Here is a 24,277-nt window from a genome sequence, read left to right on the forward strand (position 1 = left end):
ACAGATGATTTCTGCCATAAGCACTTGAGTTCTTTAAGGGGAGGAAGTGGTATTGAAAGCTTGTCTTTTTTTCTTTCTTTCATCAAAGAAAACTGACTTTGAAGATAAGGTAGGGTTGGATACTCTTGAAGCCTAAGACTCTGAGCCCTCAGTGCACAAGCTTTCCTAATACTCTTTCCTTCTTTCTCAAGGGGAAACCAATGCATTTTTTCGACAGCTCAGACTACTGGGCTGAAAGTCAGCATAACCTCATCAGCTCCAATAATCTGTGTCAATAATTTGCACAAATAACACAAATCAGCCAATTATCCCAAAACTCCCTTCTCTTTGACTCATGTATCAGCTACATCCATACAAATAGAATTTTACCTGTCCAGTGATTCGTGACTTCAAAATGTATTCAAATTTGTGTGTTGCTCAGGAGTACATAATGAGGGCCACAGTCAGTTTCTTGACTCTGAATGCCAGCTGCAAGGTTCACAATAATAGAATGGAAGATTTGAATGTGACCCACAAAAATTCAGTTTCCCCAAATACCTCATGTTGCAGAGGAAAAAATGGAACCCAGAAAAACAGAGGACATTGAGGAGAGAAATAGACCTTAGCCAACCCCCTGCCTCAATTTCTCAGGGGTCTCTATCTTGACTTCCCACCATCCTGGGACTTTGGTGACATGGGAGAACCTGGACTACAATCTCACATTCTCTTGACTTTGGTTCAGTGATTTCTTTTTTCTTTCTTTCTATAACTCCAAGCTTCCTCTGAAGCCCATAGGCCTAATTATATACCAGGGTAGCGTGACTTTAAAGAGTGCAAGGTGAACTTAAACCCCCCAAGATCCTGTAACTGATGCTTGACTTTCCACCATTAGAGATTCATTCTTTTGTACTGGGAGGCTGGACTGCCTGTTCCAGAGTTTCCTCCTGAGATACAGATCCACCGAGAGTTGATGGCCAATACACTGGAAGACCTTTTCTCCAAGACAGCTGATACCCAACAGGGTGATGGTGGGATGGAGGAGGAGCCAGGCCAGGACCCAGAGATCTGGGAACACATTGAAAAAGGAGGATCGATTTGGTGACATGGGTCCTGTCTCCATTGTAGATATTCAATCAATGTCCCTACAGGCCAGACTAGATTTACAAGGCAGAACATAACCCAGAGGCATTGATGGGACATTCCCTTCACAAGGCCTGAGTAAGTGTTCCCAGTCAGAAGGACAATATGCCCAAGCACCTGTGCCACCAGAGGACACCCAGCCCAGTGTTTTCTGCTAACAGGCATGGAGACTCAGGAAGAGACAGTCCCCTGTGAAGTTTTGTTTTCATGAATGGGCTGTTCTGGGCAATTTTCGTCTATGGCTGAAGAAGGCGGGTCCTTTGTATCTAGCCCAACACTGGGGTTTGTGCCCTTACAGAGAAATGGAAGGGTTGGGGTCAGTAACAGAATGACTGTTTCCCCAAGAGACTCGACAGGACTCTGAACACAGGAGAGTGTGCGAGAGACGTGTAGGACCTCACCATCCTCTGCACAAGATCCAGCACCCCTGGCAGAACCCCTCTGTGTCCTCCGTGATAATGAGGGACATTATTCACGTGGACAACATCAAGGCAACCTCAAGTTTATTGGATATTACTAAGGAGAGCCAAAGACAAAGAGTACGACATAATGTGAGTATATATACTGTGGTCCGAAAGGTCTTCTAGAAACCCTTGGGAGGGTCTTTACATGGGTAAGGATGGTAAATGATTGTCTGTCACAAACATGGGTCAAGAAGAGGAACCTCAGATCATTCAATCCCTGCCTGAGATGCTGACAGACAAAAACGGTCCACATAGCTCATGGCCCAATCTCTTTTGCTTCTTACCCACTGAAATTTAGGTTCTGAGTCTACAGGACTGGAAAGTTTCTTCCAAACTCCATCTGGGAAAAGGCAGTGACAAGAATGGTTTCAGGGACTCCAATATCCAACCAGGAGAAGGAAGGGAGTATCCCACTCTTCCTCTTAACTGATTCAAAATAAGAGGGGTCAGAAGGAAGAGGGCAAGACTCGCTCAGAGCCTTCCAGGCAGAAAGCGTGACTTGAACTTTCCAGGGCCTGGTTTCTGGGCCAGGAAGAAAAGCTAATGATATTTGGTTAATATCAATGTAGCATAGACTATCCTGCAAAGGATGACAATAGATTAGTCAGAAGAAGAAGGAGGAAGAGAAGGAGAAGGAGGAGAGAGAGAGAGAGAGAGAAAGAGAGAGAAATGGATAGAGGAAGGAAAAAAGAAAAAAGATCATCTTTGCAGGCTAGAAAAGAGGGCATTCATGCAGGGTTGTCCTGATGTTAATATCCCCCTTTTTCCTGCACTATCCACTTGTAAAAGTGCTGGATCGATCCTTCCTTCCTTCCTTCCTTCCTTTCTTCCTTCCTTCCTTCCTTCAATTAATCCAATATTTGCTCAGGATGCATTAACCAATTCCTGATGTGGTTGGATGGAAGATTTGGGCCTGTATAAGCTGAATTTTCCAGAAGATTAAAAAAAAAAAGCAATGTCTTCCATACCTGCAAATACATTATGCAACCCAGAGTTATACCACTGAGAGAAGTCACTAAAGCAGATGTGACAGGCAGAACTGCAGCAAGAATACAGGTTGATAGGTGCCACTTAGGTGAAGCTGCTTGTCTAGATCCATTGCCAGGTTGACAGACACTCTGGCCTCTGGGGGTGGGGTGAACTTTTTCTGTGCCTGAGAGTCTTAACAGCAGGCGCAATTTTGCTGAGTTAAGTCCATCACTTCCAGCAACAATGCCACGTGTCATAGCTCTCATTTTCTGGAGTCTATCAATGAGCTGGGTTCTGGGTTTTGGGTTTGGCACTTTACAACAACCTGAAATGGCCGTGTAACCAGGCCTACCTCTTATTGCAGATGGGCATTTGAGGGCTCAGGGAAAATAAATGATGTGCTCAAGGTCACAGAATTGGTTAAATGTCAGAGTTCAGATGTAAAACTAGGTCTGCCTGGTTCCTGTCCACTTGGTGGCATTAGAAAGACATGAGTATGACCTGGTTCTTGAATCCAAATTCTTGAGCCTTTCGGAGCCAATGTTCCTAATCTATAAAATGGGAATAAGAATGCCACCAACCTCCGAGGCTGGTGTGAGGACTCAGTGGGGGTAGTGCGTGGGACATCTAGCACAGTGTCTGGTTTGCAGGGGGTTCTTTGTGTGCAGTCATTATTCTGATGCCACCAGGATCCCTCTGCCTCCAGTGAGGCTGGCCCTGGGTGGGAGGAACCCTGGCCTCCTAGGAGACAGCTTCTAGATTTGCCTGTAGTACTACCATCCCAGAAGAGGGAAGCCCTTGCCTCCGGAAGCCACAGTTGCACTCACATTAAGTGGTAACCTGGTAGATCCAAGAAACAGAAACCACTCTTTTGCTGTGTGATCTTAAAATGTCACCTGATCATTGTGTAGTTTTTCCCATAGAATAAACCAAGCCACTCCTAACCCCCCACCTTATGGATACTTTGGAGAGTTATGTGAGGGTCATAATTGATTGTTGTTTCCCCACAGGTGTATTAAGCCACATGGTGAACTGCTTCTGGAAGGAACACCACCCTGGCCAGCTTCTCCAACAGCTTGCTGGCGGCCTTGGGGGCGTCGCTGTGGCCCTCATTATGTACTCCTGAGCAACACACAAATTTGAATACATGTTGAAGTCACGAATCACTGCACAGGTAAAATTCTATTTGTATGGATGTAGCTGATACATGAGTCAAAGAGAAGGGAGTTTTGGGATAATTGGCTGATTTGTGTTATTTGTGCAAATATTGACACAGATTATTGGAGCTGATGAGATTATGCTGACTTTCAGCCCAGTAGCCTGAGCTGTCGAAAAAATGCATTGGTTTCCCCTTGAGATCTGCTTCTGGGGAGAAATGGAGAAATCAAATGATGACTATCTCTAATGGCTGTTTGCTTACTGTCTTTGAGGCTGCTAGAGACAAACGGGATTAAAAAACACGCAAGCTCGAGCGCGCGCGCGCGCACACACACACATGCCAAACAGAACAAAACTCCTTTGACCTCTGGAAAGACCAGACAAGAACACTGTAACCAGCATCTCCTGGAGACCTCCTTTGCAAGTCTCTGACCCAAAGGGGACGGGACCATGCTTTCATTTATTCTTCCAAGCAGGAGGAAGGAACTCTGTCCTCTGGGTCTTTGTTTTGGCGACGTGAGTGTGGTCGGAATCATAATTCACACCACGTATAAAATGATAAAACAGAAAGGGGTTGAGGGTCTTGCCTCAGACAAACCCCTTCTTTTCAAGATGGAGGAGGGATATGGGCCCCAGAGAGGTGAGGTGGCTTTTCTAAGCCCATCCAGCATTTCAATGACAGAATTGAAGCTAGCACATCTGATGTTAACCTGATCCATCCTGATGTCATATTCTTCCTCCAATGTCAATTTCATGTGAGCTTAGATAAAAGAGATTCTGGGAAGGAAATTTAGCTGTCTTAGGACCTTAGGACACTATGCCCCAGGAACTGTGCTAGATGCCTCTGTTTGATGGCTTCTTTTGTCTTTACAACCCTCTGCCAATGAAACACCTCTAAGCCATTTGCACATAGAGAGATTGACCACACACTCTTTCTTGCTCTGCTAAATGTCTCCTTCCTCTTACCTTCTTCCTCTCTTGGCCTCCTTCACTCTTTGAACCACCCTTGGATAGACTCACTGGGGAGATTGTGATAAGTTTTCCTTGAGTTGAGGGTAACAGGTGGGTCAGCTCTGATATGCAACTCTGAATACAGAAAGTATTATTTTCAAGGGAGTTGAACAAAGCTCTTCTAGGAATAGAGAGTGTGGTCTCCTGGTTGCAGGTTTCTATTAGATAACATGCTGCTACCCACCCAGGCTCTCCTTCAGCACAGCCTTCCAGAAGACAAAGGAACTGAGGGTTTCCACTTGGCCCTCAGTATTTTTTGTGCCAATTAAAAAAAAAAGAACTCTTTATTGCTTTTCAGATCACAATACCTCTTGGTATCACCAAATACATGCCCTGTTATCCAGCATTTGGAAGTGACCTGTTCTCTGTAAAGACCTCTGGCAAAGTACACCCTGTATCTCCGCGTCTGTCTCAAGAACCTCTGTTTTCGCATTTGAAGGCTGATGGGTGTCAAAATGCCTGTTCAACAGGATTGTGTCCTTTATTTCGTGGATCTTCCAGGACATTGAAAGCAGCAGATGTTTTTGCACTTGACATTGGGATAGGAAAAGGAAGGAAGATTAGGTTTGTGCCTTTCAAGTGTTCTAGCTCTGGGCCTGAAATCTCACTTTGGTAAGGAATTGACAATATGTATCAAAATGATGCCACTTTTGGGAAACTATCAGTGGAAATAAAAGCTCCATTCACAGGTATGTGTAAAAGAACATTTATTGTTTAGTAGTACTTAGTATCACTTAGAAAAAATAGGAAACTACGAACAACTTTGAAGTTCATTAATGAGGGATTTTAAAATGTGTGGTTTATCCATATAGTGAGGAATTATATAACTTTTTAAAAATGACTTGGATCTACATGTAATTACCTGGAAGGAGGCTTATACTGCATTGTTTATTGAAGAAGGCAAGTTTCTGAGTAATGTATATAGCATGTTTCTATTTCTACGTAACATATACCAACTGCACACAGAGGTAAAATTTGTCATATATATTTGCATGAGCAAAAAGCAAAAAAACACACAGCAAAATGTTAACATTATTTTAAGAGTTAAGAGGGTTTTTGGGGGGTAGTACTGGGGATTGAACTCAGGGGCACTCGACCGCTGTGCCACATCCCCAGTCTATTTTATTTATACACAGGGTCTCACTGAATTGCTTCGCACCTCGCTTTTGCTGAGTCTGGCTTTGAGATTTTGATCCTCCTGCCTCAGCCTCTGGAGCCGCTAGGATTATGTGCATTACTGCACACAGCAGAAAGGGTTTTAATTTAATTTTAAATTTAAAAAAAAACTAAAAAAGTTTAAATTTAAAATAAAATAATCTGGGAGGAAGAGAAGAGACCAGGTGGTTAAATGCTCTGGAAAGGAAACAGATGGCATCAATGACAGCTTTGTTTTGTTTGGCCACCTCTGCTTATTGTGCATTTTCAGGTGAGGTTACCCCTGAAAAACCAAATATCTGCCCCAAACTGGATATGCATTATGACCCAAGTGATACCAGCACATTGTGTGTTTGGAGAGTTGAGACCACCACAAAACTTCTCATGTGTAAAAGTTCCAGAGGCACCCAAGAACTTTGGTGCTTTGATTAAATAATGCACCCCAAGCCATAGTTGAAGGGAGCTTACCATGCTCTGGTGCAGGCCCTAGAGTCTCCAGAGTTTCCTGTTCATGTCACGAAATACTTCTTGCAGGGCCTATATGACCATAAGCCACTGATTTGACCTTTAAGAACCAATAATAAGACCCTTGATAATAGAAGACTATTACAGTACAGATTATATTGGAGTTTGCCATTTGACCAACTCTTCCCAGAAGACAAGCGTCACCAGGGAAGAGATGCATCTTTTTTATCTTTTGAGTCCAGATTGCTGAGCACATGCATGGCCCATAGTCATAGCTATGTAAGGAATCATAGAAACAAATATGTATAGAGATATTGCACTGGGTAGACTGACTAACTTCCAGCTGGCTTTGATTCGAGAGAGATTTTTCCATAAAGAGGCAAACCTTTATGAAATATTTGAAAAGGAGGATAGGAGTGCACAACCCCCACCAAGTAGGAAAATCAAATTCTGTTGTGACAGCATTTTAGAATATTTTAGTACCTTTAGGGATCTGCTACTGTATTCCTCTTCCCCCTTCTCCAAAGATGTTTGGGTGCAATCATAGGCCATTGAGAAAAATGGATGCTTTTTTGGGTCCTTCTCACCCTGAGCCAAAGGAAGGTAGCTCGAGTGTTTGACTTTTCAGAAGCATAGAACACCAAGGATTACCCTATGGGTACAGAACTAACAAAATGCCTTCCAAATATTATTAAATAAACAAACTGAATAGTGTCATATGCAGCACAAAGCCACAATGAATTGATTTAATCAGACATTATCAGAGCAAGGAAGAAATAACATTCTGGTTTTAATGGCAAAAAAAAAAAAAAAGAAGAAAAAGAAAAATAAACTTAAATTGCTTTGCAGGCACTGGTGGTACTCTTGCAAATTGAATTTTGGAATATAGTTTAAGAAACACTGGGCCTTGGGTTAGGGAGAAATAGGGCTGCAGATGCTTTTGTGCAGGAGAACTACCCAGGTGTGGGGCTGCCTGAAAGCTTAGCCAGGTAGCTGGCTGCTGCAGCCTTGGTGAGGCTCCCATCTGGCCTGGAAGAAACTCAGCACACTGCTGGCTTAGCTGCCATGAGGTGTGATGGATAACAGCTCTGGCCTGATTCTTGAGGAGGCATGGATTCGCTGCAGTGTGCCGTGGCCATATGTGAGCCCTTGCCACGTGTGAGGAGAGGGAGGAGGAAACCACATGACATGTCTTATATATCTCCCCTCGTGGCAGCAACCACTTTGGAACAGGACCCAGAGACTGCGCCTTCCCAGGCAGCCTGGTCTGCATCCTGACTCTGGGTCACTGGATTTGGGACGACAACAAAGGAAGTTTGGTTGGCCCCTAGAGTTGAGATTTTACAGTCTTCCTCTTCTAGAGGTCTCAGCACAGGCTTAGTTAGAGGTGAGAGAAATATGGGGTGTCCAGCCTTGGGCAGGTAGTACCCCAGAGGCCTTGCTTTGCCAAATAACTAGTCCAGTGGAATCCTTCCAGTGACAGGAAGCACTTCCTCTGTGGCATCTTACAGAGCTGGATACCTTTTCCAGTTTCAGTTCTCCCCAAGAACCTAATTCCAGCCTTTGCAGACCAGGTCAACCATCGGTGCAACGTGGCTCTCTACTTCATGGCTCTCAGGAACCTGCATTTGAGACAGACCTTTCTACAGTGTGTGGGTTCTTGTGGTTTTGGAGAGCACCTTTTGTACTGTAGAGACCTTCTGCCTCTGTCGTTCATTTTATCTTCAAATATACTTAACCACTTGTCCTCAACCAGGACTGTCCATTAGAATTAGGGTCTTTAAAAAGCCTTGATATGCAGACCTCACTAAATTAGTCACGGGGGAGGCACCAAAGCATTTTTTCCCCCTTAAAGCTCCCTAGAGGATTCCGCTGTGCAGCCAAGGTTGAGAACAACTGTCTTGTCCCATGAACTTGGTTAACTTCTTGGGAGTCATGCTATGAGGCTATGGGAAACAGGCATCCTGGATGTGGATTCTGATTCTACCCTATGGGCAATTCATTCTCTCTCTCTCTCTCTCTCTCTCTCTCTCTCTCTCGTCTGTTTTATGGGAATAATGATAGTATCTGAAAAAGTTGTTGAAAGGACTACAGAAAAACCCAGATAAATCTGGAAGAGTTCATGACATGTAGTAAATACTCTTCAAAGTTTAACTTATGAGCCAAGACAAAGCTTAGTGAATGTTAACAAGATATTTGTGCTCTTACCATTAGACGAGTGTTGTTCTAAGCATTTTGATTTATTGAAGGGCTACTGTATGAAAAATGCCATAAGCAAAATGTACCTCCAGAACTGCTTTATCTAGTAAGTTTTATTGTTCCACAATATCCATGTAACTCACACCCTGGTGAACTCTCTGTACCCCTTTATCATCTCATAGGTTTTCTTATCAAAATCTCTTCAAAAGTTCTGTATTTTTCAAAGCAGTGGAGGTAACTAAATTAAGAACTCATTAATAGTTCCTGTCTTTTTTTGCTTTGTGTCAAGCCTAGGGTCCATTCCTGAGCTAGGTATATGAGATACTGAGTAAGTTAGTTCTGTGTGGAATGATTCAACTAATTAAAGTAATAAAAAAATATGATAGCTATTGATGCAAAAGAGATGAAGAAAGACTGGGATCATATAAATGGTGGGTATGGTGAGAAAACGCTCCATAAAATTCCTACTATGTGCAGGCATTTTTTATGCATCATGGATTTTCACAGCTCTAGGAGGTAGGTGTTTCAGGTAATCTCTTGTTATATAACAAATCACCACAGACTCACTCTCTTAAAGTAATCATGATTTGGCTTGTGAATTTGTAATAAGATGGCTGTATGCAGTGTTCCAAGGTTGCTCAGCAGGGGGGCTGGAGGATCCATTCCTGAGAGAGTTCATTCATGTCTCCTTGGAGGCACTGTGGAACCACTCTCCTGGCCTGGGATCCTCACTCACGGACCCATAAAAATCTCACCATGAAAATACAGCTCTCCATCTCAGCCTCTCCACTCCCCATTCCAAGGGGAGCCGTGTCTGTGCTTGGGGAGAAGCCAAGCCAAGCAAAAGATTTCAACAGAGAACGGAGGAAACACACCCACTGAGGTTCTCATAGCAACATAATCACGCACAGGCAGCAGCCTATTTCGGTGGGAGCTTGTTTCAGCTCCCCTCCTCCCTGGTTAGTCACAGAATGGATGCACAAGCAGAAGGAGTGTTGAACTGAAAGTCGGGAGGCTGGAGAGCTGGTCTCAGATGCTGGGTCCTCTTGCTGAAGGACCAGACAAAGTCCTCTCTGATCTCAGGACCCTAATCTGTCACTGGACCAATGAGCTGTGGGGATCCTTCCTTTTCGGGTTTTCTTTGATTTTACAAGTACTGAGATGTTTTTGGTAGGGTGTCTCCCAGGATCTTTAATATCCAAGAAGATGCTTAGAGAAACTGAGGTTAGGGCAAAAAAAAAAAAAATATATAGACTCACTGCATTTCTTCCCCTACTGCTTCCTCATGGTGGCAGAGTGTAGAAGGAAAGAGAATGACCAGGTGTGTTGCTAAGAACTCTAATCCAGGTCTGTGGTCTGAGAAAGGAAAAGGTTAAGGAGGTTAAATTCATTCATTTCAATTTACTCGTTCACAACACACACACACACACACACACACACACACACACAACACACACTGTACTCCCATTAACTTCAAGTCTCTGTGTGTGTTCATCCTTCTCATTCTTCATCCTTACTTCTCACCTCCACTTATTGCTTTGTCTTCTCTCCTTGCCTGAGGACCAGGTGATGCGGGTATCTTTATTGCCCAGCATGGCCCTAGCCCTTTTACTTCAATGGACCTCGAGGTTAGTTGAGGACAGTCAGGCTTACACTTCTGGCTATCAAAGGTGATGATAAAAGTAAATTTAGGGCATTCAGAGCAGATCTCCCCAAATGAAGACACCCATGAAGAGAAGAGAGCCAGGATGCTGACGGTGGTCTTTGAGCTCCCTGCCCTTGACTTGTGGGCTGAAAGCTTCAAAGTGAGGCTGTCTTTCAAGGAGTCAGCCTGAGTGTCCTGTTGCAACTGAGGGGAAGAATGGGTCCCCCTCCCCCATTGTTCTGTTTCCAACCGCCTGACAGATGGCCAGTAAGACAAGAGAAAAAGAAGCTCTCGAAGTGAAGACAGGAATGCATTGTATAAAAATTCACACCCCCTGCTGCCGCCCAAACTCCCTTAAAAAAGGATCAAGAGAATCCTAATGGGTACGTGACATCCTCCCTCTCTGCCATAAAAGGGACTTCAAAATCTGGTGATGGTGGGGGATGGGTGAGGAGAAAGAAGAGAAATGTGTGGGCAGGGGGCTGCCAGAGAAGACTGGGGTAGGGGGAGCATGACAGCAGGCTCTTGCCTTTGACTTTCTTCCACCCTCTTTCCCAAACCACTTATGACTGCCACCTTCATTCAACCCTGCCTGCCCCAGAGGGTCTAGGAGCCCCAAGCGCCTTGGACAGGGAGAGTGGGAGAGAAGGCTAGGTAATGACACCAAGCTGAGCGCCAGTGTTGAAGGAGTTAAGGACCCTCCCCCATCCAGACACCCACTCCTTCGTTCCCCAAACCGTAATTAGCTAAGGAAGCATCCAGGAATTGGCAGAGGAGCACGAGTGTTGGGGGTGGGGTGGGGTGGGGTGCGGGCGAGGTAACTGTGGCCCAGTCTTGCCCGGAGCTTGCCCTCAGTGGGAGGACGTGAGCCGAGTCTGAGAACCTGCCAGAGCCCTGCTCCGGGGGAGCCTGCTTTCTCTGAGCCTCGCGCGCGGCCCTGCAGCGTCCGCGCAGCCCTGGCCCCCGCGCAAGTTGTGCGCAGCGCCCAGGAGTGGAGGCGGCGGAGAGACCCTGGGAGCCTGGGGAGGGGGCGGGCCCGGGGGCGCTGGGGGCCCTCGATCTGCGCCCAGCCGGCGCCTGCTCCACCGAACCTCCTCCCCCGCCCCCACTCACCCCGCTCAGCCCCTGGGAGAGACGCGCAGGAAGCGTGTGGCTTCGCCCAGCCGATCGACAGAAGTTGAGAGGAGTTGGTGGCTGCCTCCGGCCGGTCGGACTTTGCCATCAGCCGGGAGAGGAGCCGCCGCCGCCGCGGAGCCTTCGGGGCTGCCTCCCTCCTGCCGAGCCCGCAGCGCGGGTGGAGAGGGGTGGGGAGGGGGTCGGGTGCGCGAGAAGAACTTGAAACTGTCTGAAGGAATCCGAAGCAGATGAGAAGGGAGGAAAATAAAACAAAGTGGAGACTGCAGGAAAGACTCCACCGTGGTTGATTGTATCGGCTGACGCTCCAGCAGAGGGGCTGTTTCTTTTTTTTCTTTTTTTTTTTTCCTCCCATTCTCTGGCTCTCTCTTTTAAAGCTACACCAGCTCTCTCTCTTTCTCTACTATCTCTGTATCACCAAACCCTTGCTGGCTCTTATGGGCATGAAACACTCCTCCCGCTGCCTGCTCCTAAGGAGGAAAATGGCGGAGAACGCTGCCGAGAACACTGAGGTAAGGAGGCTACAGAGCCCGGGCTCTCGGCGACCCCGCCGCCCACCCGGACCACCGCGCCGCCGCCGCTGTCGCCGCCGCCGCCGCCACCGCCGCCGCTGCTCAGCACCTAGTGCCAAACTTTCCCCAGCTCCATCCCGCTTGCTTCTGCCGTCCGTGTGTGTGTGTGAGTGTGTGTGTGTGTGTGTGTGTGTGTGTGTGTACGTGTTGGGGGGGGGAGACAGTGCATGTCGTCTCAGGTCCCCTCCCTCTAGAAAATGCAAAAGAGTCGCTTTCACCCCATCACCCTCTCCTGCCACCCGCTGCTCCCTTCCCCTTCCCCCAAGTCCCAAACCCTGGGCAGTCGCGCTCCCCTGCCCTCTGCTCTGGGCCCCGTTAGGGGTTCCCGTCCCGGCTTTATGCAGAGCCAGGGTGGGTGATCCTGGGGCCAGGTCTGTTCCCTGCAGCTCCTTGACTGTCTCCTGCCCATTCCTCGGCTTTACCCTTCAAGCTCAAGTCGGTCCCGAGCTCTAGTTCCCCGCGATAATCACCGAGAGCTCCCGGCCGCGGGGGTGGGGGCAAGCCAGTGGTAGTATTTAGGCACCTTCCACAGATCCTCGGGCCCAGATTCGGGCCCGGGAGAAGTCTGCAATCCTTCGATGTTAGAGCAGCCTCTGGGGCGCTCAATCCGTGGAGGGCGCACTGGCCGAGGCCACCTTCAGAACCAGGGATAGCGCCCGCTCCTGCCGCAGCCGAGCCTGCGCGGGGGGTGGGGGCTGCGAGCGGACAGCTGCAGCGAAAAATGGGTCTGCAGCCACTTGTCCCGCAGCAGCTGTCGAGGAGGTCGCTTTAGCTCCGCAAATAATACTCTTGCCCCCCGCCGGAGGCAATCCCATAGCTGCCCTTCCTACTCTCGAGTTGGCCCCGAGCCGCAGAGATCCCGCCGGGCTTTGCGTCCCAACACTCGAGGCTGTGTTCCTTCGCCTCGCTCTGACCCCGTTGTCATTACAACAACTGGACTATTCCGTAGGCTCTGGGCACCTGTAGTCACGAAGGGGTTCGGCGTGGGTAGCCCCCTTACCTTCCCGAAGAAATGATGCGCCAAGGTGGGGGCGGAGTGGGGTATGTGTGATCATCCCTTACTCGGTGGCAGGAAAAAGACACAGAGAGCAAACTCCCGGGCTCTATTAATAGCCGGGTGTCTGGTGGGGCTGCCGTACATTTCACATATGGTTAACCATATGCAGCGTGGGGCGGCGAGGGGGGTGTGGCGCGGGGATTGTCCCTCTGTCTTGCCGGAATGCAAAACGGTGCAGAGAGACCCTTTGCGATCTTCTTTCCTGGAGGTCAGAACTCTGTCGCTAACCCCTAGCCCACAGCGTAGGCAGCAAAGCTTTAAAAATCCCCATTCCCAGAGAGACCAGAAGCAGCATGCATCTGGCAACTGTCGAATTCGAAACAAACACGCTCTGGGGCTTCAAAACAGCAGGGCATTTAGTAGCTAACGCCGTCTCCTTGAGTTCGGGCAAAGCTAGCAGGCGTGCGGTCCCCTCGCCGCCTCCTTCTCCCCACCCTCCCATCTGAGAGCAGACATTCAGAACCCCGTGTAGGGCAAGGCGCCTAGCCTCACAGTCGACCCAGCTGTATCATTCCCCTCCCCCTACGCCCTGTGATCGCCCACCAGCCGAAAAGGTTTCTAAAAATAGCTCAGTCTCAAGGCCTCGCTCCTGCAACGTGTTGGGCCAGCCGGCACGTAGCAGTCCCTGCAGCCAGGTGGCTGGAGCGCTGGAAGCGAAAAGGCGCTTCTCTCTGCCTCCCCATCCCACCCCATTCCTTGCTTGTTTTCTAAAACAATAGAAAAGAAAAAGAAAAAAAAGTTTTCGCGAGTCCCTATCCCCTGTAACCCGCCGTTGCTCGGGGTCTGGATGCAGACCCTTGCCGGGTTCCGCAGTATGCAGTGGCGGCTGCAGCGCTCCCTACTCGGCTAGGGTTAAAGGCGTCCGGAGCAGGCAGAGCGACGCGCGCCAGGCTATTTTTACTTGCTTCCCCCGCCGCTCGGCGCTCCCCCTTCTCAGCAGTCGCACATGCCAGCTCTGCTCAAGGCATCAATGAAAACAGCAGTAGAGGCGGCCGAGCTCTTGCGAGGAAAAAAAAAAAAAATCCACGCCGCTCACAGGGCACAGAGGCGGCGGGGGCAGGAACAGCCTCAGCTGGGGCTCCTAGGAGGGGAATGAGTAGGGGAGGAGGAGGTTCAGCTCTTAGCAACTTCCTTGGAGAAGGGGTGGAACCTAGACTTGGTCAAACGTGCCCAGCGAGGCATCCAAGCAGCGTGACTATCACTTGGTTCTCCTCCAGGAACTAGCTGTTTTTGGAATAAGCCAGAAGGAGAGCAATACTTCCCAAAGTGGGGTACTGTGGGTTTGCGTGTATGTATGGGGACCTGCAAGAAAAGTGTCTGTGTATCATGTGGGGGGGGGCGGGGTGGTGGCGGTAATGGTCCTTGGTCTTAATTCAAGGCGTATCAAGCACTCGCACTGTACCAGGAATAACTGGACACCCAAGTTCCAAACCACCTGGTTCCTACACTCAAGGAACTCAAAGTCTGGTAGACAATTGTGCTGGATGACATAATAGCACCCCTTTCTGCTTTTTGTTAATGTTATTTTCAAGGCTTTATCTTATTTCACCTTCACAATAACCCTGCCTGAGAAGCCAAGGGTAGTATGCATTTCTTATCCACATTTTATTTGAGGACATTGAGGCTGAGGTCAGGCACTGGGTGGGGTAAATCAGCGTTGGAACACAAATTGCCCCCTCTTCTGATTCATTGCTCTTAGCCTTACCCTTGCTATTTCTAGCAAGATGCCATGTGTGAATGGGAGTGGATGAGGAGTGGGAGGAGAGGAACGTTTTGGAAGGAAGAGATGTGCTGAGGGGGGAGGCAAGGAGGATGGGAGGAGTTCTTTCACAAGGTAAAGACAGGGAAGGATTCCAGGAGGGAGAAAGCCAGGAATAAAGCTATGTATGTTGTGACCACAGTCCCCTGGGCTTAGTGAAGTGATGAGCCAAGGCTTGGGAGCCTCTAGGGCACAGGCTTGGTGGGCACACCTGGCCCTGGATGCCTCTGCTATCCCTTTAACAGTTTTGAACTAGCTGAAAGCCAATTTCCATAGCATAGTGGACAAGGCCCTTTAATACCTGTCCCGTGCGACTCTTGGAAAAGATCACTGACTTTATACCTGAATGCTTTTGTGGACAATTGTCCCTCTACCTGTGCTGCTCTTTCCCCCTTCTCTCTGGAGAAAATCTTCCTCAATCTGTGAGACCCAACTCCAGTGCCGGTTCCTCTACACAGCCTTCCCAGATCTGCCACTTAGCCTCTCCCCCCAGGGAGAGTGAGCTTTCTTCCTTCTGTGTTCCTAACACCTACCTCTCACTTTTCCTATTGCAGGATAATTGGCCTTTTATATATCTATTTCTCCAGTTAAATAATATGATTTTTTGTTTGTACCGTGTTCTTAGCACCGAGACTGAGGCAAGTAAATAATAAGTATTGATTGAATTGATTCATGTGATTATGAACAAGTTCTTTGAAACTTCTGACTTTCTGGAGAATTGGGGCTCCTATCTCCCACCTCTCTGCTGTACTTAAGTTATTGTGGATCTTTAAAACTCAAAATGAAGAAAGATTCTGGGAATTGAGGTGTTGCTGCCACTCAGAGCCTGGGTACATTTTGGTTATTCATGTACCTATTCAATATTCAGCAATTACTGACTCTTCCTATGGGGTGTTCATCTGAATAGCAGATAAATGGATTAATCACAATACCCACTTGTGAACCATGGGGGGATAATGGACCCTTCTTAGCTGTTGCTTGCTTTTCTGATTCTGGGTGAAAGCCCGATGCATTATTTATGGTGATGACTACCTGATTGAGATTTCATCACCTCAGAGGAGAGCACCCAGGGTGGGAAAGCAGTTTTAGCAAAGAGTCATTTTGTTTCTTGAATGTTCTGTTGAACTGCTGGCCCAGGGAGAGAGAATAACCATGGGCTGGGAAAAATCCTATGCTGTAACAGCAGGGCTGAGGGTACCAAGGAGTTGCCTGAGTTGTGGGGATAACTGAGCTGACTTCCAGTATGGTGCAACTTGGTAGTTTTGGCTAATGGATCCTTCACTTTTAACTGAAGCATTGTCCCTTATACAAAGACCTGGGAAAAGAAGAAGAGGAGCAAGAGGAAGCAAGACTTAGCTCTCCATCCCTAAGGATGGCCTCTGTCTATGTCTTTCTGAAAAGGGTGAGCACTGACTAACAGTGAGGTTATGGAGACAGGCTGCCTGGTTTTAAATCCAGCTGTGAACTTGGCAGCTGTATTACTATGTTGGATCAGTTGCTTACCCTCGATGGGTCTTATAAGGTGGTTAAGATGGTTAAATGGGCTCATTCATGCACAGGGATTAGGGCCCTGCTGCATTCATGGTGAGCCCTGAATACGTGTTTATGATTATTACTGTGCTAGCATTTTGGAGTCTTGCCCGAAAAGTGCAAGCTGGATGGACTCTCCAGCTGAAATGATCCATAAACCATCATCCACATCAATTTTTCCTCCCTCAGCCAACACTGATTTCAGGCCTTAAGTGAGCTCAGGAGAATTAAGAAGATACCCACAGTCCCCTCACCACCGCCCTGGCAAATTTGGCTTTGTAAAGAGTCCTAAATTGGCTTTTGGCTGTCAAAGAGGGTGAAACACAACACTCCCGTCTCCAATTCAGGAGTGGGTTCATTTCCTCCTCTTTGCTAACTGCAATGTGAAGTGATTCTCACGTGCCGCTGTGGAACATGCAAAAATCTGTAAAAACATTACTTACACCTTGCAGCCTACGGTGCCAGCAGGGAAAAACGGGCAGCATGGTAACATGCAAACTGCCAAGGTGACTGCAAGCAGTCATTGGGTGTGCGAAAAGTACCCTGTGAACTAATTTGGTCAAGGAATAGATGGAGCGAACAGGCAGAGAACCTCCAGGAAGGTCATTCTGTTCATGCTTCTGCCTCTGAGTACTCTAATTTAGGATGGGTACCTGGCAACTTGGTTTCTTGTTTGAAAGCTTCAGAGAAGGCAATTTCCCATCTGTTGGAGTTTTTCAGTAATCAGGAAGTTCTTCCTAGAGTCTGACCCCAATCTTTTTTACTGTAATCTGAGTCCCCTTTGTTTATACTATCCTAAAGGGAAATGAGAGCTGTCTGGTTACATTCCACTATGAATTGTATTAGGTGAATTCACCTTCTTTACTAGTTTTCGGTCCAAATGATTCTAGTTTCTTCCTCTGATAGTCTGGTATTCACCTTTTCATAGGAATAGTAGAGAGAGGATTGTTTGAGAAGATTTTTCCTTCCAATATTATGGAGCCCATAGGATATTTCACACATAAAATGTCTTTTCTTACTTCAGTTGTAATTAGAATTCCCTCAATCATCAAAGCTTTTCCAGGATTCGTAATAGGTGACCCATAAGTAAAGATCTCTTTTTCAAGTGCAATTTTATAAGAGCAAAAAGCTTGATATGCACATTTTCATAATGTCATAGAATCTTAGAGCTGAAGGAAACTAAAATCATTTAAATGAAGAGATGAGAACACTTGTCCGATGTCAGAGTTCCTCAGCATTGGTGGAGAGATCTCCTTTATTCTGGTCTGATGTTTTTATTTTTTTGTGCTAGTTTTTTGGTGTATCCTGATCTGTACTATCCAAAACTCATATTTCTCAACACAAGACCTAGGAATTGTGCACAGTGAGAGCTCTCTCCTCTTCATATAGCCCTAAAATGCTTATGTTATGATTTCATTACATGGAACACTGTAAAGTACATATGATCCCCATTGTACAGATTGAGAAGCTGAGGCATAGGAAATTAGAGTTACTTCCCAGGATTCCAAGCTAGTAAGTGATGAAGCCAGGACTCAACTCTGGCTTCCCGTGCTTTTTTCAGTCCACAAGACTGAATCTTGTAATCTGAGTCACCTTTGTTTATACTATCCTAAAGGGAGTAAGGCATGAGACTGGTAAGGCATGAGACGGACCAGAGCAGAGACTCAAAATATGAAGATAGAGGGCTGGGATTGTGGCTCAGGGATAGAGCACTTGCCTTGCATGTGTGAGGCACTGGGTTCAATCCTCAGCACCACATAACAATAAATAAATAAAATAAAAATACTGTGTCCATCTACAACTAAAAAATATTTAAAAAAATATGAAGATAGTATAGAGAAATGAGCAGGTGAAATACGGAACAGTGGGTTTAGGAGAAACCCCCGGGAAGGACCGCAAGCTCACTTTCTTTTATTTCCAAGACTTCTTTCCTGGCCTCCACCACTGTCCGCCACCCGCACCCCCAGAGTCCTCAGTACTATGCCCTGTCGGTGACAGGGATCTGGCATCACTTGTGACAAGGACAACCATCACCCCATTCCCTGTATGCACCTGAGATAGATCGATGCTTAGAGTCCTCATTGACGGACCAGGAGAAAGACTCTCATTTAACAAATACCATTTTGGAAGCTCGACACAGGCCATCAGTCCTGAGTCTGCAACCTCATCCAGCTACTTTAGCAGGAGGAAGTGAACCCTAAACAGTGCAGCACAGGAACTTTGTTTTTCAAATTTATCTTTGTAGTTTTATCTCCTGCGTTCATTTCCTAGGGTTGTTGTAACAAAGCTCCACAAACTGGGTGGCTTTAGACAGAAGAAATTTATTCTTTTCACAGTTCTGGAAGCCAGAAGTCTGAAATCCAGATGTCAGCAGGGTTAGTTCCTTCTGGAGATTCCAGTGAAAAATCTGTGCCTTGCTTTTCTCCAAGCTTCTGGTGTGTGCCAGTGACGCTGGGCATTCCTTGGCTTCTAAACTTAATCATTGCAGTCTCTGTCTACATCTGCACATGCCATTCTGCTGTGTGTGTGTGTGTGTGTGTGTGTGTGTGTGTGTGTGTATGTTTCTCCTCTTCTTATGAGGACACCAGTCATATTGGATTAGGGCCCTCATCCCAAATCCATATGACCTCATCTTAACTTGATTGTATCTGCACAGACATGATTTCCAAATGAGGTCATATTCACAGGTACCAGTGATTAGGAATCTAAAACATCTTTTGTGGGGGGTGCACAGATCAGCTCACAACATACCCAACACAGTGCCTGGTCAGCAGGACATGACTTCTGAAGGCCTGAACAGTTGACTAGTCAGTGTGACATTCTCTCCCTTGATCTCTTTCCTGCTCCTCACTCAACTATCCATCTTGTCCACTGGCTTCTCAAAGTCTCTATCCTGGCCTTTTCCTTGATCGGTAGCAGTGATTATAACAAGAGCTACCATTTTAATGTCCATATTATGTATTGGGTACCATGTTATGCCCTTAGTAAGCATTGTCTTATTGAATTTATATAATACAGAGCAACTCTTACTAATTGCATTTTGCAGTTTGGGAAACTTACACCTGTTGTGGTTAATTATGTTGATCAAGGTGATTCAGCCAATGAGTAGCCCATCTGGAATGCTCTCAGAGTTGGAATGTACTCTGCTGGTGGTGTGGACCTCTCTCCTCTCTTTGACCTACACGCACAACCTTGACTTCTTCCCCTTCGCCCCACAACAGCTCCTACCCATCTGGAGATTCAGGAAGGAACTGATAAACTTCCAGATATGAGAAAGGGCTCGTGACTGTTGGAACCCAAGAACCTGTAATAGGGTTTATATCCATCATCCTCCCAGGGGATTTGCTTTATAGTTGCCAGAGGGATGATTTTATTGGTAGAATTGTGAGTGTATTCATAGTTTATCTGAAGGATTTTCTGGAGAGCAGGAGGGACAATGAAACCCCTTGGCACCTTCTAAAAATTAAACCCCTAGGCAGCTGACTTCTTTGTCTCATGTGGAGGTTGAGTGCAGGCTCTGGACTCTGTCTGGGTTCACACAGGAGCTCTGCTGCTTCCTAGCTTCCGAAGGTCACTCCACTTCCCTGTGCCTGAATTTCATCATCTATGACAGAATGATATGATATGAACATTAAATAACTTATTTCATGTCAAGCACATGTCTGGCATCTGGTGAATGCTCAAGGAAGATTAGCTATTATTAGTCATCTGGGCTTATCTGTTGGCGTCCCAAAGGGGGTGCAGATGCATAAAGGGCATTTACTGGTGACATTGTGGAATCAGTACTCACAGAAATGGAAGCCAAGAAGTTGAGGAAAGGCCAATTCATTCTCAGCTCAGTCCGCAAGAACCAGGAAGACAGCTGGAAGCAGGACTCCGTAGCACCCTTGCCCAGGGTTCCACCAGTCCTCACGAGAAGAGTCCAGTTACAGGAGGATGAGGGGCTCTCTGTGACCCAGAGGCTGGCGTACCCCACTTGTTAGTCAGCCTGACATTGCTGGGACCAAAATGCCTGAGAGAAACAAAGTAAAGGAGGAAATTAAAGGATCAATTTTAGTTGATGGTTTCAAAATTTCCTGAGGTGAGACAAACCTCTTGGCAGAATGTTCTAGTGGAGGAAAGCTCTCAGGTCACAGAAGCCAGGGAAGAGAGAGAGAGAGAAGGAGGGGGAGAGGACAGGGTTGGAGGCAAGAAATATCCTTCCAGGGCACACCTCCAGGAATCCATGTCCTCCAGCGAGGATCTACCTACTAACATTTCTACCTTCTCCCTCTAATGCCAAGAACCATTAACTCACCACGGATAAAACCAGTGGTGAGTTCAGAGCCCTTAAATCCCATCACTTCCCAAGAGCCCCATCTCTGAACGTGGCTGCCTTGGGGACCAAGGCTTCAACAAATGAGCCTTTGAGGGACATTATATATCCTAACCATAACAGGGATCTAGAACCCAGGTGTTTATCCACATCTTCAGAATGAAAGTGAAACTTCTCCATGTCCCTAAAAATGCGAGGAATATGGGGAAGCTGGGAGTATCTGTCTGTCAAATTGCAGACTTCCTGTGTGGCTCTCAATATGCCCCTCCCAGACCTGCTCCTAGAAAGAGCACAGTTCCTATTTGTTCACTCCTGCATTAATGGGTGATTTTTCTTCATGTTCCTATTGACAGAAACTGAGGCTAGGGGAAGGAGGGAGGGAGGGAGGGAGGACAAGAGAGAGGGGGAAGGAGGGTGAAAGGGGGAGGGGAGGGGTGAAGGGGGAAGGGGAAGGGAGGAGGGTTTTACCAGACAATTGGGTTTTTAAATACCAGGTTAAACCCCCTGTCCTACTGGCCATAAATCCCATAGTGTGTGTGTGGCCCGACCCAAGAGTTGGTCCAGCTAAGATCACATTGAGCTAATGCCACTAGAAAGGGAGTGGCTATTAGCAAATTCATCAGCTGGGGCCCAATTTGTCTCTCTCTTGTGAAAGATGATCTCATGTTAGCTGCAGTAAAGTGGTGGCCTTTCAAGATTGGGCCTCCCAGAAAATGAAAGACTGTAATTCCCACAGATGAGTTAAATTCGAGGACTTCATCTCTCCCTGACAAGCAGTTATGACAGCAATTCTCTGAAGAGGCTCAATCAGAGAATCCCGCAAAAGATTATAGCCCATCAGAAGCGTAGATAGGATCCTAATTAAGCAACGTTCTCATTCTCTATTAACATGCATTAGTTTAACTTTTGCCTCCAGGTACATAGTAGGAAATTGATGACTATTTAATGAATGAATTAAAAAAAGTGTGTATCACATGTAACGTACTAACTTCCTTTTGTCAGAATCTTACTTCTCTCCCCACATTGAAGCTGTGGGCCCAGGAGGATACAGGGGCAAGTTTTGGAGTCCAATCTTAGTTTGAATTTCATTTTCATCCCTGTGGGACCATAATTGTAGAGGGCGGCCATGAGGATTAAATTTAATAACAGGATAAGTCATAAAGAAACTTGACAAATGTTTTGAATGTTTTGTTCTTTTTCTTCCTGTTATAACTTTATTTGCCCAGTGTCTGTTTTGCTTTTAAGGGAAAATTTATAGTTCAAAGTGGGAACAGTCACGTCTAATGTTCAGTGAGAGTAGATATAAATAAGCTAATGCAGGCAGGCTGTAGGGCCTGTGGGGCTGTTTCTGTGCCGGGCTGTGGATATGCATCTGCGTCAGGAGGTACTTTAAGCAGAAGTACATATATTTACATACATATCAAATGTGGTTTTCAATTTATAACATGCAATATGTAAGGTGAAAGTTTAATTATTTGCCTGGAGCCTCTGAGTTAGTCAGAGTCTGATGTCTCAGCATGGGGGAGTGTGTTGTACGTTGGACACACGATAGGATGAGTCCAGTTGTAAAAATAGTTGAGGGAGAGTCTGGTGGTTCTGGATCTGAGATTCAATGTCAGAAAGGATATGCAGTCCTGATTTCACGGTCTGATGGGCACCATTTGTTATGTAGCTCAGGTGTACTGGTCTTCTCCAGGGCTGTGTTCCAGGCTATGTCTGTCTCTTAACCCCACATACTCTCTCCAGAACATCTCATCCACTCCCTTGGCTTCTGCTGTTTCACCTGTTGGGAACTTGGTCCCCACGGTGTAGTATTGGAAGATGGTGTGGAACTTTAAAAGGAGGGCTGAATGGCACGTCCTTGGGTCGACTGGAGATTGAAGAGATTGAAAGGATTTAATAATGGGAAAAGGCATTTCTGATTTAAGATATGACTGCTCCTCCATGTGCTTCTGCCACTCTGTGCTACAATAGGCCTCCCTTGCCAGACGACGAACCAATGGGGTAGCCCAATCTTGAACTTGGAATTTCCAAAACTCTGAGTTAAATAGCCTCTTTTCTTCATAAATACCTGTCTCAGCTATTTTGTTACAGTAATGAAAAGCTGATTAGTACAGCTTTCTTCCTTGTTTATTTGCTAGTGATTCTCAGACTCAGAGCTGTAGCCCAAATCTGTCCTTGGAGTTGTCCCCTCATGTCTGACTGCCACTTAGAAATTTTACAGGGGCCTCAGACTACTCAGGGTCCCCTCCTAAGTCCTGCTCTTTTCCTTCCAACCCAGCCCTCCTCCATCATCATCATCTTTCTCAGTATGAAGTTTCCAAAGCCACAAACCTATACTCTTTTCTCTCCATTCTCCATAAGTCTTGGTGACTCTACATCTTCAGTATTTATTTCTCCTCTTTGTCCTGAGTCTGTCCTCCATGGTCCAGGCCCACCGAGGTCATCCTGGTTTGTGTCTCTTCCTCTCATGTCTGGATCTCTCTGGTGCCCTCTTGATAGTCTCCACACACTCTTACTCTCTTTGCTTGGTTCTACTCTGATAATGGTCTGGATGCAGATTCTAAAATGGAAATCTGATTATGCTTCTCTCCTCCTTAAACCACTTGGTGGCTCTTCCATTATTCTTAGGATAATGGCCCTTTCTTGCCGTGGCCTATGAAGCTTTGCATACTCATGTCCCTGAAGACTACTCCACCTTCATTTCTAGTCCTTCCCCTTTGGCTGCAGTCACAGGCAGCGACTGTCTCCTTCTCCTCGTTGCCTGGACAGGTTCTACTCTTCCTTAAGGTCTCAGTTTATAAGTCACCTTTTCCAGGAAAGCCTTGTCCGCCACCGTCCCTTTACCCGAGTCTGGTTTGGTTCTCCCTCCTGTGTTCTTCCACAGTGCCCAGGACTCTTGTCACAACACACACGACACTGGACTCCATTCCCTGACTCCCTTGTCTAAGAGTCAGCGGTGCACTTTTTATGAGTGGGCACTCTGTGTGATTCGCTGTTCAATCCCCAGCATCTGCCACAGGGCCCACGGCCTACTGCAGGCAGAAAACCGTTTGTCCAATGGATGGTCATGGCTACAGGTGCCTTTCCTATAGGAAAGGCCCTACAGATATATCAATTAAATGAAATCTCTACGTATTGCTACCCTTTCTAATACACTGGCTGAGGCTCTTATCAGTCACACAGGACCCCAATATGGAGTGAATCTCAGAGGTCACAGCTGTCATTCCCCCTGACCCAAAAGCAAGGTGGGAGTTAAGCTGTGCCAGTTAGATGTTCACTGCTGAAGAGCAAAGTCAGTACTCTGAGAGAAGGTGTGGAGTCCACGCCAACTGGCATGAGGAGGTTTTCAGACAGATAAGGGGAACTGCACAGATGTCAGTCTCAGAATGAGTTAAGTCAGGCTTTGCCTGGGGATTTCCTGCACTTTGGTAGTGGGAAGAGGCAGCAGAGATACCCTGGAGGCTCCTCTGAAAACCTGATTTGGGACAGAAAGGTTTAGGGCTTGGCTCAATCAGTATTCTTTTCCTACTTGACTTGATCCATCATCTGGGGCTGTGCTGAGTAGGTCATGCAGGGAGATGTTCCTGGACAAGGGCTTTGAACTGCCCCGAGGCTGTGGCCCTACCAGGCTCCATGTCTGCGGAGCAGATGTTTCTTCTGCCTCAACTTGGCCCAGGCCTCTTTTATTCTTGCTTGCTCTTGGTCCAGTACTGCCTTTCACT

The 24,277-nt window shown here is 46.8% G+C and overlaps 1 protein-coding gene across 3 annotated transcripts in view; it reads left to right on the plus strand.

The window, feature by feature from the left end:
• Positions 1-24,277, plus strand: part of PRMT8 (protein arginine methyltransferase 8) — a gene marked incomplete at its 5' end in the record, with an annotated part of 178,282 nt that overhangs the window by 79,832 nt on the left and 74,173 nt on the right. For 2 of the 3 annotated variants that reach the window (XM_081311852.1, XM_081311853.1), the window contains one exon: positions 11,757-11,831. The exons of the other annotated variant lie outside the window; for it this stretch is intronic. In XM_081311852.1, coding sequence (XP_081167978.1) covers positions 11,757-11,831 — 75 coding nt within the window. Of the gene's footprint in view, positions 1-11,756; positions 11,832-24,277 lie in introns of those variants that run through there. 3 annotated transcript variants of the gene reach the window in all.

This window comes from Spermophilus citellus (genome assembly GCF_964194105.1).
Source record: "Spermophilus citellus genome assembly, chromosome: 10".
Lineage (NCBI taxonomy): Eukaryota > Metazoa > Chordata > Mammalia > Rodentia > Sciuridae > Spermophilus > Spermophilus citellus.